Source organism: Wasmannia auropunctata, unplaced genomic scaffold, assembly GCF_000956235.1.
Source record: "Wasmannia auropunctata unplaced genomic scaffold, wasmannia.A_1.0 LD334492.1, whole genome shotgun sequence".
NCBI classification, from domain to species: domain Eukaryota; kingdom Metazoa; phylum Arthropoda; class Insecta; order Hymenoptera; family Formicidae; genus Wasmannia; species Wasmannia auropunctata.
Window position 1 is genome coordinate 76769 of NW_012028398.1, and position 15154 is coordinate 91922.

The 15154-nt window shown below is 28.7% G+C and overlaps 1 protein-coding gene across 2 annotated transcripts; it reads right to left on the reverse strand.

The window, feature by feature from the left end:
* Nucleotides 1-1722: 1722 nt before the first annotated feature.
* On the reverse strand, nt 1723-10614 carry LOC105458640 (UDP-glucuronosyltransferase 2B1-like). Of its 2 annotated transcripts, none has more exons than XM_011704108.1 (6): nt 9984-10614; nt 9114-9347; nt 7421-7840; nt 4359-4581; nt 2359-2578; nt 1723-2113 (listed from the first exon to the last, which is right to left on the reverse strand). In XM_011704108.1, the coding sequence occupies exons 1-6, from the start codon at nt 10218-10220 to the stop codon at nt 1822-1824; spliced, it is 1626 nt and encodes a 541-aa protein (XP_011702410.1). In that variant the 5' UTR covers nt 10221-10614; the 3' UTR covers nt 1723-1821. The 2 variants fall into 2 exon arrangements, with proteins under 2 accessions (XP_011702410.1, XP_011702409.1); XM_011704107.1 differs by having other exon boundaries at nt 4359-4584.
* Between the last annotated feature and the right edge of the window lie 4540 nt (nt 10615-15154).

Consider the following 15154-nt stretch of genomic DNA (forward strand, 5'->3'; position numbering starts at 1 on the left):
ATAATATTTTTGATTTAGGAAGAATGTAACGTACGATACTTTTTTATATACTTGGCGTAATCTTTTTCTTTTTTTAAAAAAGAGTTTTGGTAGGTAAATATTGTTTCGTGAAATGAAACAGAATAGGTTGAGTAATTATTCTGGCACGATTAATTTTTATGTTTCTTCGCTACAGCGAAATAGAAATGTAATGTGTGTGTGTTGTGTGTATACGTGAAATAGAAGGACTATTAACGTCAAAGCATGTTAGAATTTTTCTCTATCTTTTACATTATATACATACATATATAAAAAATATTTTTAATTTTTTAAAATTAATTTATACATTCCTTTTACTTTGATTTAGTATACATATACAAATAAAAAAATAAGCGTAAAAGAATTTAATTAATAGTTACTGTCCCAATTATGTCAACTCCTATACAAATAAGAGACAGAAGAAAAAGTTTCAGTTCTCTAAAAGACCTTACATTTATTTTGTATACAAATAAAAAAATAAGCGTAAAAGAATTTAATTAATAGTTACTGTCCCAATTATGTCAACTCCTATACAAATAGGAGACAGAAAAAAAAGTTTCAGTTCTCTAAAAGACCTTACACGCTTTTAAGAATTAATTAACATTTGCTTAAATTTAGTTGTCAGATTGGGAACTTCTCTCATTGTCTTGCTGTCAAGAGAGAAAAGGGAAAGCAGCGGCCAAAATAAAAGTGGTTCGTATTTTCCTTTTAGACTTTTTACTTTCATTGCCGTTTTTACTTCTGGTCTCTATTTCCGTTTTTCGCTTCTTCCTTACTAAAAATTACAGTGCTTTTTAACTTTTCAACACGTCTGTGTGCACGCTTGCTTGAAAAATTCAACATCTCGCTTACTCACGTTCCCTTTAATCATATATATCCAGACACAATTGGCTCTTCGTGTTCCAATGCTTATAGTTTACTGCGAGAAGAATTGCACCACTTTGACCTGCTCTTTTCTAGTTAAGCTACTATCGCGCGATTGTTAGATACAAAGGATGACATCATCTAAACGGGGCCGTTTTAGCGAAATAATGTGATAACTGGCTCGTAAACAGAGGGAAAGGGTACGATTGTAAGAATCCTGAGGGATAGGTCAGTGCACATCGAAAGAAATAATGGGATCAGGCCGGTTCTCGGCGTGCTTATCTAGAGTGAATATATACCGAAAACCATTTTCACGTAATCCCAGTTGAAGGAGGTAGATCTGGAATAAAACGAAAAAAGAATTCAAGTGCATGATCGATCTTCATTATGGAATGAAATCGCTTGACTTCTCATTAACGAACTCATTTTCGATCAGCACCGTTGTATTTTGTGAAAACTTTTCTCCTTTCAAACTCCAATACATACAGTGCACAAATCAAAAATTTGTCGAAGTAAATCATTGTGATATTCGACAATTTTTATTAGATTTAGATTTAGAATATTAAACATTTTAAGTTATAAAGAAATCAAAGTGCAAAAAATATATTTCTTTTATTTTCAAAAGGTGTAACATATACTTTTAAAAATAAAATAATATATTTTTTATATTCCGACTTCTGTAACTTCATATATGTATAACAATACATTTATTTAAATATTTTTATTGTTATTAGTCTTTTATTTTTATAATTTATAATATAACTCTATAAAGTAGCATAGTATTAATTACAATATATATACAATTAATACTACATTTTATATACTTATTATATTATTCTATATTTCTATTTTTATCAATTTAACATTTTTAAATTAACATTACATGTAATGTTAATTGTAATATGTATGTAATATAAAGTGTTGGTCAATTTCAGCAACTTAGGTCTGTTTACTCTTGTATGATTTTGATGCGTATCTACGATTACAGTAAAAATTAATCAGTAGCTTTATTACAAAGCACACAATCAACAATATTATGAAGAGATTAAGGAATAGAAATGCGTAGACATCGATCAGATTCTGTTCTAGCCAGCTCTGAGATTTAAGCGGCGTTGCTAAACTTCCATTTGGATTTCGGACAGCGTATTCGATGCCCCAAACAGCTAAATCTAATGGCAATAATGGGCGATCCCTGAATTCATCGGATAATCGTTTCATGTTTCTTGCATAACTACAGGAAAAATGTTTTATCATTAATATAATACAAACTACAAACGCATATTAATCAAAGTAAAAATCTGAATATAGACACATAAACGGGAAAATAAAATTTTATAACATATTTTTTGGACATTACTTGTGCAAAAATTTATTAAATCGATTATACTACATTAATTTAGACATTATATAAAATGATTATATTGGGTTTATTTCTCAAACATAATAATTGTTAAAATACTAGAGAAAATATGATACCTTTTATTGTAAATTATTTGTTCAACTGCGTGTACGATATTCCTTGTGGACAATGTCTTATATTCCAAACGTATGCCAACGCCTTTAACTACTAATATTTCCGCAATGGATTTGCCATCCATAATAAGAGGCATTGCGATCAGTGGTATACCTTCCCAAATAGCTTCTTGCGTGCTAAGAAGACCAGCATGATTCCATATTGCCTTCACATTTTTATGAGCTAAATATAAAAATTCATTTCAACAAATTCTAATTCATATTATTATAATCAAAATTAATCTCAGCATTTTGTAAAAACAGTTAAATTAATGCAATGTAGGGGGAAATGGTCGAATTGTGCGCAGCGGGTAATTGTGCGCATCCTGATTTATCACTTTCCTAATAGATAGAAACATCATTGCGGTGAAAGTTTTACGCAGAAGGGCGTCCTTTTAAGATATTGCCATACATGATGCGACAAGCGTAATTATCAATAGAAATAGGGAAAACTAAAATCCGATATTTTCTTGTTATTTTGGCGTTTAGAAAGTAAGATAGTAAGTCCGTTTTTCTAATTTGTTTACTTAAAATTACATACTTTATTAAAGTACGTTATTTTGTGCGTCTTTTGAGCTATTATTCATTGAATTTGATTAAGACGTGTTGAAGTAATCGTATTTCGTATTGAATCAAGTCGCGGCGGGCAATTGTGCATATGCGGTTTGAAATGCGCACAATGACCCGTCTTGCACGTACGCACGTGAGACAGAAATGCCTAGCCATCTTGCAAGGATACATAGGACGGACTCATACATATGTATACATATATGTATATACAAAGTACAAGTGTGTATATATATATATATATATATATATATATATACATATAGATTTATGTATATATGTTTATTGTTTGAATCACTAATTTTTCCACTTGTTATTTTCTTTTTGCCAAAGTCTGTGTGCATTATTATTATTATTAAATATTCGACATTTATTCAACATTCTATAATACTCGTATAATTATTTTATTTATTCATTTCCTATGTCTTTTGCTTTGCGCACAATTATCCAACGCTCGAGAAATTTTTTCGATTTTTCTTTTTTTTCTTTTTACTAAATACAACCTTATCAAATGAAAATCTGTTCTATATAAGGATACGTAATGATAGAAGAATGTTTATAGTTTTAATTTCCGTACTTATCGGTATATCGATTTCAATTCGATAAACCATCTCACAACAATAAAATTCTCTTAGGTGCGCACAATTCAACCACTTTCCCCTACTTTTCTTTCATCTGTTGTCATCTGTTCAATTATTTTTTAAATTAAAAACAAGTTTTATTATTACAATAGAGACTGACCTTTTATTATAAAGAGATTATAAATTATAATTATAAAGTTCTAAAACTAAAATGATTTAAGTGCAAAATATGGTAAGTGCAAAAAACTAAGATCAAAAAAAAAATTGTTAGGCATTAGAAGTAATAAAATAATTAAATAAATTTAATGCAACAAAAGTAGTACGTTTTTTTTTAATTTAAGTTTTGTTATAATAAGTTATGTGCAAGACTCAAGTCTAATCCAAGTTTAATCCAAGAAATAATAATACGTGCTATAAATTTGTATAAATATACCGCAAATTATTGAAATGTCGGAATAGCGATTAAACTTTAAATAGCATTTTAATAATAATTTAAATTGGCAATGTATAAAAATAAGTAATTTTTACGATTACCAACGTCGTTCTGTTCAATAATATTTTAGAGAACACGTTACATTATGTCGAATTAAATATAATTTGAATTAAAAATAATTTGGATAAATTAATATTTAATTATAAATAATATTGAAAAATAATTGTTAATAAAATAAAAAAGTTATAAGTGATAAGTAATAAGTAAGTAATGAGGGATAAACTTAAAAATTAAAAAAAAACCTTATAAAAATCAATGATTGACTAAACATTGCAAAAAAATATATGTCACGTTTATGTTTTTCTAAGAATCAAGAAACATACATAGAATTTTTCTTTGCGGTATCCATTTCATAATCATTACATTGTTCGGTATTTGAAATGGCACTTCAACATCCAGCTTCCAGAGTACTCGTTGCTTTAGTTTCGACAGAGCCAGTATAACGGTTTTAATTTTGTCTAGCCCGAAAGTTTTCCATTTCGCAATTGATCCTAATGATAACACGATAACTCCATTTTTTGCTTCGTCAAGAAATATACGCATATTCTGCTAGATAAAGATAAAGACATTTCGATACTATATACATAAATAGATATATATTTGTATAATATTTCTTTTATTTTTTTTATTTTGTTAACAATTAAAATGTTAATTTATCTGAATTATTTTTAATATTCAAATTATTTTAATAGAAATAATATTTTAATATTCTGTATAAAACACCTCTAGTAGCATTTTCTGCTATTGTCTACAAAGTAAAATCTACGTGCAATTAATTCCAGCAGAATTTAGCAGTCTGTTGCAAAATTCGTGCATTGTACATGCAAATAAACTGTTTGCAGACACTTGCTGCAGAAATCGGGATATCTTGCAGCAGATTCTTCTCGTAACTGCAGTCTGTAAACAGTTTGTCAGCAGATATAAGATTCTTTCAGCAGAACTAATGTGCAGATTCTGGTTAAAAAAAACGCTATAATTCTTTGTGCAGATTTTTGACATATTCTGCCAGCAAAGACGTTATGATCTGCTTCCCCAGATTTACAGCAGTCTTGCTACTAGGGCAGCTAGTTATAAGTAATTAATCGAAACGTTTACAAAAAAAGTTACATCTAATAAAAAGGCACTTTCAAATTTATTTATATAAGATTATTTTATACGATGCAACGGCGATTCTTTTTATATACGTTGACTTTATATAAATAAAATATTATTGTACAAATCTTATTAGAGTCTTTAAAGGGTCTAGCAGGTTAAGGAAGGGATTTCCTTAATCTGCTAGACGGGCCATGCGCGTAATCGATCGTCATAGTGAATAAAATGTCCACCCAGATAAAAGAAAATTTTGTGCCAAGTTTCATTTCCACACAATTTCGAAATATCACAAGAGATGTGAGTTTTCAATATTTTTTTCCGCTAAATTTAAATTAATCTTTACAAAATATTCATGATTACAAAGGCTATCTATATACATACAATTGAATTTTGTTATCGTTCTGTGCTGAAAATTCTGTTTTTAAAAAATCCAGAATATTTTAAATCGCATTTTCTCTAGATCTAAAAAATTGCGAATAAAAATAAAAATCGGTTTTTTTGTTATTTTTCGGCCTTAAATGTAAATGATTGACATATATTAAATTGTTTCTAAATATAATTACATACTTCCGATTTTACATCTGCAAATAATAGTATAAAACTTTAATGTTATATAGAATTTGCGTAGTTTAAACTGCGAGGTTTCAATCTTTTTCTCAGTTGAAAAATCAATTTAACTGATTCAATGTCAACTTGATCAATTTTAACAGTTATTCCATTTTTTTAAAACAAAAAGCATCAAATTTCTAACTATATCATGCACATAACAATACATGATAAACAATAATTAGCATATAGACCGCGTAAGTGATAAACACAATTCAAATGAAAGTGCCTTAAACGGTCGAGGCTGGACCTTGGCACCTAATAATAATATTTCTGTGTAAACCTTAATTCCATATTTCAGTCATTTTAAACTGAGCGCCAAATTAATTTCGTGCTTGTAACGCAATCATAAACCGAAGCCGGAATTGTGAGATTAAAATTAAATCGATCTCTAATACGATGCGATTAAGCATCTTAAAAAACCTGCGAAAAATTTATTACGAAGAATATTTTGTCAGCCATGATTTGAATACACAAATAATAATTAACTAAATTCTTCGATATTTCGAATAATTTTGGGTTATTTGAAATACAAAATATTATATGGCTTAATACATTCAAAATCTTAAGTCTCTTGATGTCATATTATTAGTGTAAAATAAGTTTATCATGTTTATCAGGTTCCAGGTTCCAGATTCAAATCCTGGCTGAGATAATATTCTTCGAGAATAAGTTTTTCGCAGGTTTTTAAAGATGCTTAATCGCATCGTATTGAAGATCGATTTAATTGTGATCTCTATTCTGGCTTTGGTTTATGATTGCGTTATAAGCACGAAATTAATTTGGCACGCAGTTTAAAATGAAATATGGAATTAAGATTTACATAGAAATATTATTAGATGCCAAGATCCAGCCTCAACCGTTTAAGACGGTCTCATTTGAATTGTGTTTATCACTTACGCGGTCTATATCCTAATTATTGTTTATCAACTCTATGTATTGTTATGTGCATATAGTTAGAAATCGATCTTTGTTTGAAAAAAATGAAATAACTGTTAAAATCAGTTAAATTGGTTTTTTTGACTGAGAATCAAATTGAAACCTCACAGTTTAAACTGCGCGAACTCTATATAACATTAAAGTTTTATACCATTGTTTACAGATGTAAGATCGGAAGTAAGTAATTATATTTAGAAACAATTTAATATATGTCAATCATTTACATTTAAGGCCGAAAAATAACAAAAAAACCGATTTTTTTTTGCGACGTTATCGAATATAATATGTCATAAGACTTATCTACTGAATTAATTTAAATTATTTTAAAAGTAGCCAATTTTTTAGATCTAGAGAAAATGCGATTTAAAATATTCTGGATTTTTTAAAAAACAGAATTTTCAGCACAGAACTATAATAAAATTTAAACTTTTATACATATATATATATATATATATATATATATATATATAGCCTTTGTAATCATGAATTTTTTTGTAAAAATTAATTTAAAAACGGAAAAAAATATTACTGAAAAATCACATCTCTTGTGATATTTCGAAATTGTGTAGGTTTTTTGTAATGAAACTTGGCACAAAATTCTCTTTTATCTGAGTGGACATTTTGCCTACTATGACGATCGATTACGCGCGGGGCCGGAAATTCCCTCCTGAATCCGCTTGAGACCCTTTAGCAATATTTATCTTTGATTTACAACTATTTTCAAAATAATAAGAACAATCTGTCTTACCTCAGGATACGTTTTAACTACTACGTCTCTGGCAATCGGTGGCACAATCTGGGCCTGCAATCCTCCAACCTCCAAGGCGTTTGGTGGCAATGGAATTGCAGCCTCGGTTGCACAATGACTATTGATTAATACGATACTGATATCGTTCTTTTCTATTTCATGTAATGGCCTCAACGAGTTGCCTACATATTCCTCGGCGAGCAGTTGAACGATAGGCAAGAAATAATAATGCCGCAAAAGATCATCCGCGATATAATACAGAGTGTTCAACGTTCTTTGCCACAAACCTACGGGTTTTGCCATAGCTGAACTTACATAAGTTCGAACAGTCGGGTAACTTAGACCACCGACAAAATCCTTGAGCCACGGTGCAGCGGCTAATGGCATGAATCCCACTATAGGTGGCTTACCTTTAGCAACCTGAAAGAATATCTACATAGTGACATAGACAAACTTGCTAAAACTAAATAGCTAAATAGTTTTTTCCTATATATATAAGTATAATAAAATAAATTAAATACTTCTCTGCAGCAGAATTTTTATTAGTTTTTTGCCTATCATTTTTATTAGTGCACAGTGCAAAATAAATATATAATTATAAACACATGTAAAAATAAGTATTATAAAAAAAGTTAAAAATTTGGCAAGTTACATAGCTCAGTAATATGTTCAGAAAATTTTCACATGAACGAGCATTTTCATTCAAAATTTATTTAGAATTATACGAAGATAAAGCTACAGTTACAAAACGTGTCTTAATTATTATACAAGTTCACATTATCAGGTATATTATTTCGAAAATGTATTGTTAAATCTCTAGTTATCTTAGTTAAATTTGAAATGTACTCGTAAATTAATGGACTGAATCTATGTTCTGTAAGTGATCAGCTGTGATATACTAATCTATAGCTTACAGTAAACGAGAAAATTAATCAATAAATAACAAGCGAAAATCAATTTCTCGGACAACAAAATATCTGTGTTGAAAAGATATATCTGTGAAAGCTGTCGCTCTGCATGGACATACATATTGCGATTATATTGGCTCTGTGACTTATTATTTCTTTATATAATTTTACATATATATATATATATATATATACATATATTTACTTATAAAGATAAATACATGTATTATAAAAAGGGTTAATTCGATTAGTCCAGTAGCTCAGCGCGCGATATATTGTTGGGTTCAAAGATTTTCATAGAACTTATTTAGCTACAAACTTGGCACTCTTCGCAATATCACAATTCACAAATAATTGAGAACAATGTTATTATTAAATTTAATAAAGGTTCATATTGCGTTAGATACTAATAAAAGTGATCGATTTTTCTTTTATATTATAATATTTATTTTGTTTCATTTCTATTTATTTTATAAAATAATAATTGCATGGTATGAGTTTTAATTTCTTAGATAATATATCCTGTATATCTATGAAAAAAGTATTGCAAAAATGTTCACATTTTGATATTTTTTCGCATTTTGTGTATTTCACGGAAGCCTAAAAAACCGTTTATTTTAACATGAATCCATTATCAGCTAATAACCGACAATTCACCAATGTCTTCAAGGTTGTACGATGCCGTACAAACAAAATTTCACTTACAAAGCAACTTCATTTCCTTCCAACATAAAAATGTACTAAATAATTACAGTCTAAATATAGAGTACACTGCTTATCTTTACCTCCCATAATCCATAGAAACACTGGTGTAGAGTAATGTCCTGCACTATGACATCAAATTCAACAGTCTTGATCATTTCCAAAAGCTCTTTCGCTGTATTAGTTTTTATCGCCTTATAACATCCGTAGATGGCCCACTGATATGTAATATACGCCATATGAAGGACGCTGTATTTTTCCCACTGTGCCGGCCCATAATCCTCGTAATCGTCAGAACTCATCATACCATCGAAAACCTGAAAGCAATAAGTACTGTCACAATAGAAGATATGTAAAACGTAATAAGTTATGAATATTGAAAGTAATTACCGTCTTAAATAAAATATATTATAAAATAAATTTCAAATTTTATTACAAAGAAACTATTGAGCCAACGCTGATTTGTTTCACACGAATTTTCCTATTTTTCTACGCAAATATTTCTGTTCTGTATTTTGTTGAATATTAATATATAATATGTATTGTTATATTAAATAAAAAAACTAATCTGATCTAAATTTTTGACATAATCTAATCTAAATTTCTAACAAACGTTTCGATCACTTTATATTGGTCATCCTCAGTGTTAACATATAGATAATAACAATATAATATAATAAAAAATTAGTATACGCATTACGCATCTTATACTTATTCGAAATCAGATTTTTTGCTATTCATTTTTGCTTTCCATCGATTTGCGCCATATATTATGCTTTCCATAGTTTTACATCTTTAATTCCGTCAATTATTACAAACATTTTTTTAATATATATAAACAATATTTCAAAACTAAAAAGTTATATTTTTTGTCGTTTTTTTTACAAATTGAATAATTTGGAAATACGCGATTTACATCTAGAACATCTTTGAATTTTGTAATATCTACTTACCTTGTATGTCAAATTTTCCGCGAGTTTACCCTCGACTTTAGTCTCGTGCGTGCTCACTACGTGTACATGATGGCCTTTCCGAAGAAGTCCTTTAACCAAATTTGCCGCCCAAATATGATGACTGGTCGACGGAACGGACTGTAGCAGTAAAATCGACAGCGGTTTTGACGATGTCACGAAACGACCCATCAAAGTACAACAAACAAGGTGAAACAATAAGATGGAACAACTTGTCATAGTTGGAGCAAATTTGTAAGCCTCTCACGTGGTTTATTTTGCACAGCTCAAATACATCAAATAATATGTGTCTAGTATTGCATTTCTCTTCTTCTTATTTCTAGGTAATAGCGTTTATTTCTCAATAAAGATAAGTAAATATTACACAATAGATGAATTTCGATATCGACATTTTCTCGATAATGAACAAGAAAACGAATTAAAATGTTCCCAATTTTTGTCAGCTTGGGATATTAGTATATGTGTATATATCGAAATAGAAAACACATTTTTTATAACTGTTCTTATGTTATCACATTCACCCCTTTTTCCCCCAAAAATTAACTTTTACGTTTTAGTCCACTTTTTAAGCAATCGAAACTATTAATCGATACGCATGCCATTCGTAACCGTCTTATATACTCATTATTTGCTTACATCAGTTTCTCTTTTTTTCTTTACATGTTTAAAACAAAATGAATATTTAGCGATACATAATCATGAATAACTTTTAAGTTTACTGATACTATATTATACTATAATATAGTATATTATAATAATAATGTGTTTGTTAAAATAATAAAAGAAGAGCCAACTAATCAAATGATGAATAAATAAAAAAATTAATTTGGTATCACAATTTATCCGAAAAAATAAAAAAGTTATGTAGAACAATGCAGCATGGTTAATAAATGCATTGACGTAATACGTAATTTTAAATTTAATTTTAGTGACAACTTTACGTCTTGTAAGATAAGCGTCACCGTAAAATCATTTGCATTACAAAATTAAGTTCATTCTATCATTGTAAGTCAGGCAGAAAATTACAGGTATCTTACACATTTATTTATTGTTACGTTGTTAATACTTATACCTTACTTTTTTATATTTTTATATTTATAATTCAAGTTAATAAATAAAAGTTTCTATATAAATTTTATTTTTTTATTAGAATTCGAAAAAGATAAATTCGAAGATAAATCAAAAAGATAAAAAGATTAATTTTGGTATATTATATATTTTATGTATAAAATTTAATAAATATACTTATCCTTTTAATATATGGATATAGATATTACATATATCATATATTGGATATCAGTACATCCATCATTATCATTAAGTGCTTGTATGATTTGTTATTGCAATTATTCGTATAATTTCTCACAATTTAATAACAATAACACAAACCTAATATTTATAAAATTTGTCGGTTATTTGTCGGTATCTTTTTATTTAGTACTTGTCATAATAAATATTATAATTACATTGCCCGCAAATAATGTAACTTGATATTAAAGTAAATAATAAAAAATTATTGATATTCTCTTTTATGCTTGGTCCAATGAAATCAAACGTATTTCTGTTTATTTGATTCTATCACAGAAATTATTGGATAATTAAATAAATTTACATTACGTGACGCATGTATTAAAGCCGCGAAATGTTTAGAACATGATGATTGCACATGATAGTTATAACGTTTATAAAGTAGATGTTAACTAAAAATATTGTTTATATTTCTTGAAGTATAAACTATAGTTTTACCAATTATCAACTTTGAATAATCGTAATTAAATATAATTAAATATAATATAATTGCGCGGCATATAAAACAACAATATGTTTCTATTTGTATTTTATTCCGTTTTGAAAGTGATATTACATGCGTTATTTGCCATTGATAATAATAAACAATGCTATCTGATATTATATAAGCTTAACAACGTCAATACTAAATTACTATTCAAAGTACCATCAGCACTTTTTTGTTATTCATGTGACTATAATAACTATTATTAGTAGGTTTCTTATCAATATCTAAATATCCATTAAATAATCATTTTCAAATATTTTGCATAGAAATTTGGATAAATTAGTACTCTATCGTAGTATCGTAGAATAACTACTGGTTAATTCGGTTTGCTTATATCCAGCAAATACATAAAATGGAAAATTTGATAGAACTGTGAGACCTTTGCGTACAAAAAGAAACTTTTAGTAAAATATTTAATTATTAGGGGAGTATAGCGTAATTTGGTCACCTTTTTTTTAAACGACTCTAAAACTCGTATTTTTTCGAATTTCATGAAACCAAATAAACCGTTAGAAAGATAAAAACCTAGCGCAACTTTTTCTCGAATATACCTACCTTCTATCTCATCGCAAAAAAAAAATATGATCATTTTCCCAAAACACAAAATATCGAGATTTAAGACTTATTTAAGATTTTTGAACTGTACCTTACTTCCGCATTCCCGGGGGTGGCGAGTTGTTGCCCTTTACATTAAAAGATAGCCCTTTTGATGCAATAAATGCCCTACAAATTTCATTCAATTTTCTCTACCTACTCAAAAGTTATTATCACATAGACACAGCTTTTACATCCTCTCTACTTCTAATTTGTTTAATATCTTTTAAATGTCCGTCATTGAACTATTATTGACTATTATTATCTAATGTCTGTATTGGCTATTATTTACCTTTAGAAATGATTAATCTCGAAGTCTTTGTACTCAATCGATTATTAGCGGAATTGTTATTGACTATTGTCGACTTAAAAAAAAATTTGGAACGGATTTCTGCTCAGTTTTAATAAAATTCCAGTTTACATAAAGTCCAGAAAAAGTAACCTCGAACAATTTTATAAAAAGATTGAAACATTCCTCTAATTAAATTTTTTAAAAATCTTATTAAATGATAATTAACGATTTAATTATTAAAGAGAAATCCACTTTAACTTAATCATTATAGTAATCAAAACGCATATAAATTAATATTCATGCATTATTCAATATATAATACATATTTCAAATACGTAAGCATTTACATATGCATAAGATAATACATTGCATAGGCAATTACTTATAATTAAATAATTGCACGCATGTATTAGGTCATCCAGAAAGTTTTTTCATATCTGCGCGGATACAAATTTGAATTTTGCGCTAATACTGAATGAGGGAGCCCAAACTTCAAGTTTGATAAGAAAGAGAAGTCTTTTGTTTAAACAATGCATCCATTCATAATGGCACATGTTCAGTTATTCGATTCTATAATGTCTTAAAAATGGACAATTATAAACAACATTTTTACAATATTATATGCTTTTCTATTTACAAATAGGGCAAGAATGCATGCAAGTCAGCGCGTAAAATTTGTAAAGTCTATGGACAAGATACTCTTCTGATGATACAATTCAGAGGTGGTTTGTGAAATTTCAACAATAAGGTGATTTCACTCTCAAAGACAAGTGCGATCTGAGCATCTCTGCACTGTAAATGATGATCTAGTGAAGCTTGACATAGCCGAAAATCCCCGTTATACAGTACAAAAACTGGCAGAGATATTGCAAAATGTACCGTACATGATCACTTGAACCTATTGATTCCCGTGAGTGAATAAGAACTTTTCGAATGACTCAATACATATTTTAAAGTTTATTCATATTTTATTATGTTTGTAAAATCTGCAGAATCATTAGGCATTAATTATGTTTAAATATATTTATTTACTGTACATCTTAAAATACGTCTAACAAATCTTAAATTGCTGAATTGAAGTATTATAAAAACTTTATGTACATGCGGTGTGCAATTACTACGTCAAAAAATTTTAAATGAAAATTAAAAATAATTATTTTTAAAATTATACATCAATAATATGCTGTTTTTGCCTCTTGTGGAAGTAACAAATATCTCTAGGATATAATTTTTTATATTTAACTGATTTATTATACCAGCTAAAAGTGAAAAGAATTCTTCCATTTTATATTGTCATCCATGCTTATACGGAAACTCACCTTAACTTTTTTTGTAGCATACTTTTATTGCAATATTTTTTAAGAATAAACAAGCCATAAATAAGAAAAATATTTTGTAAACTATTCAATTCCATATAAAGATTTATTTTTTAATAAGTTTAGGAAAAGTCATATTATTTTTAATACGTTTAGGAAAAGTCATATCATTTCCTAAAAATTGTTGAATTGGAAATGGATATCAAGTCGTTAAATGTTTAAAATTCGCCAACACAAATCTAGGATACGGAAATACGTGAAAAACTGACAATTATTTATTTTATTTAAATGATACAATAGGCATTCTTTACTATATATATATTCTTTATTTTTTAAGAAAATAATTACTTCTCCATTACAAGTTATTTTTATTGCAATGCCACATTTTTTTTATACAACATATTTCTGTCAAAGTACAAATTGCATGTTAATAAAAATAATTTTCCTATAAAATATTTTTTTTGGTAAATATTGATAACAACGGACCCAGCCCCAATGACCTCGATCTTCATATATGTTGTCAAAGTCATGACCCTGAGTGATTATCAAGAAGTTTTAGCCGTCGCTCGTTGTTCGTTAAAAAGTTATTAACAAAAAAAGTAACAAAAAAAATAACCCCAATGGGGGTTGAGGGGGCGAAGCCCCCCACCCCCCAGTAGGTAGTACGGGCGCAGGCGAGGAGGGGGTGCAGGGGGGAGAGGAGCAGCCCTCCCCCTGCCTATTATTTAGCTAATATCTATTGCAGAAACAGAAAATACGTGCTTTAATGCTCCTACTTGTTTAGTAAGGCGAAGATTTAATAAATATTCAACTTAATATACTTTCTACCTTGCGTAGGGGTCTCTACTTGTTTAGTAAGGCGAAGATTTAATAAATATTCAACTTAATATACTTTCTACCTTGCGTAGGGGTCTGTCTAATCTTTTCGATGTCTATTATTTTTAGTATATTGTAGACTCATCTATTTAGTAAGGCAAAGATTTTGTAACAACTGCCGTTATTTCGTCGCACGGAGTAGCTCGTCGGAAAACGGGCGGCGAAATTGGCTCAGGGCGGATAAGGAAGAGCAATTAATGTAACTCGGATTTAATATGTACAAAAGAATGCGTTTATTTAAATACTAGGATCTACACAGTTCGGTACGCGCGGACGGACG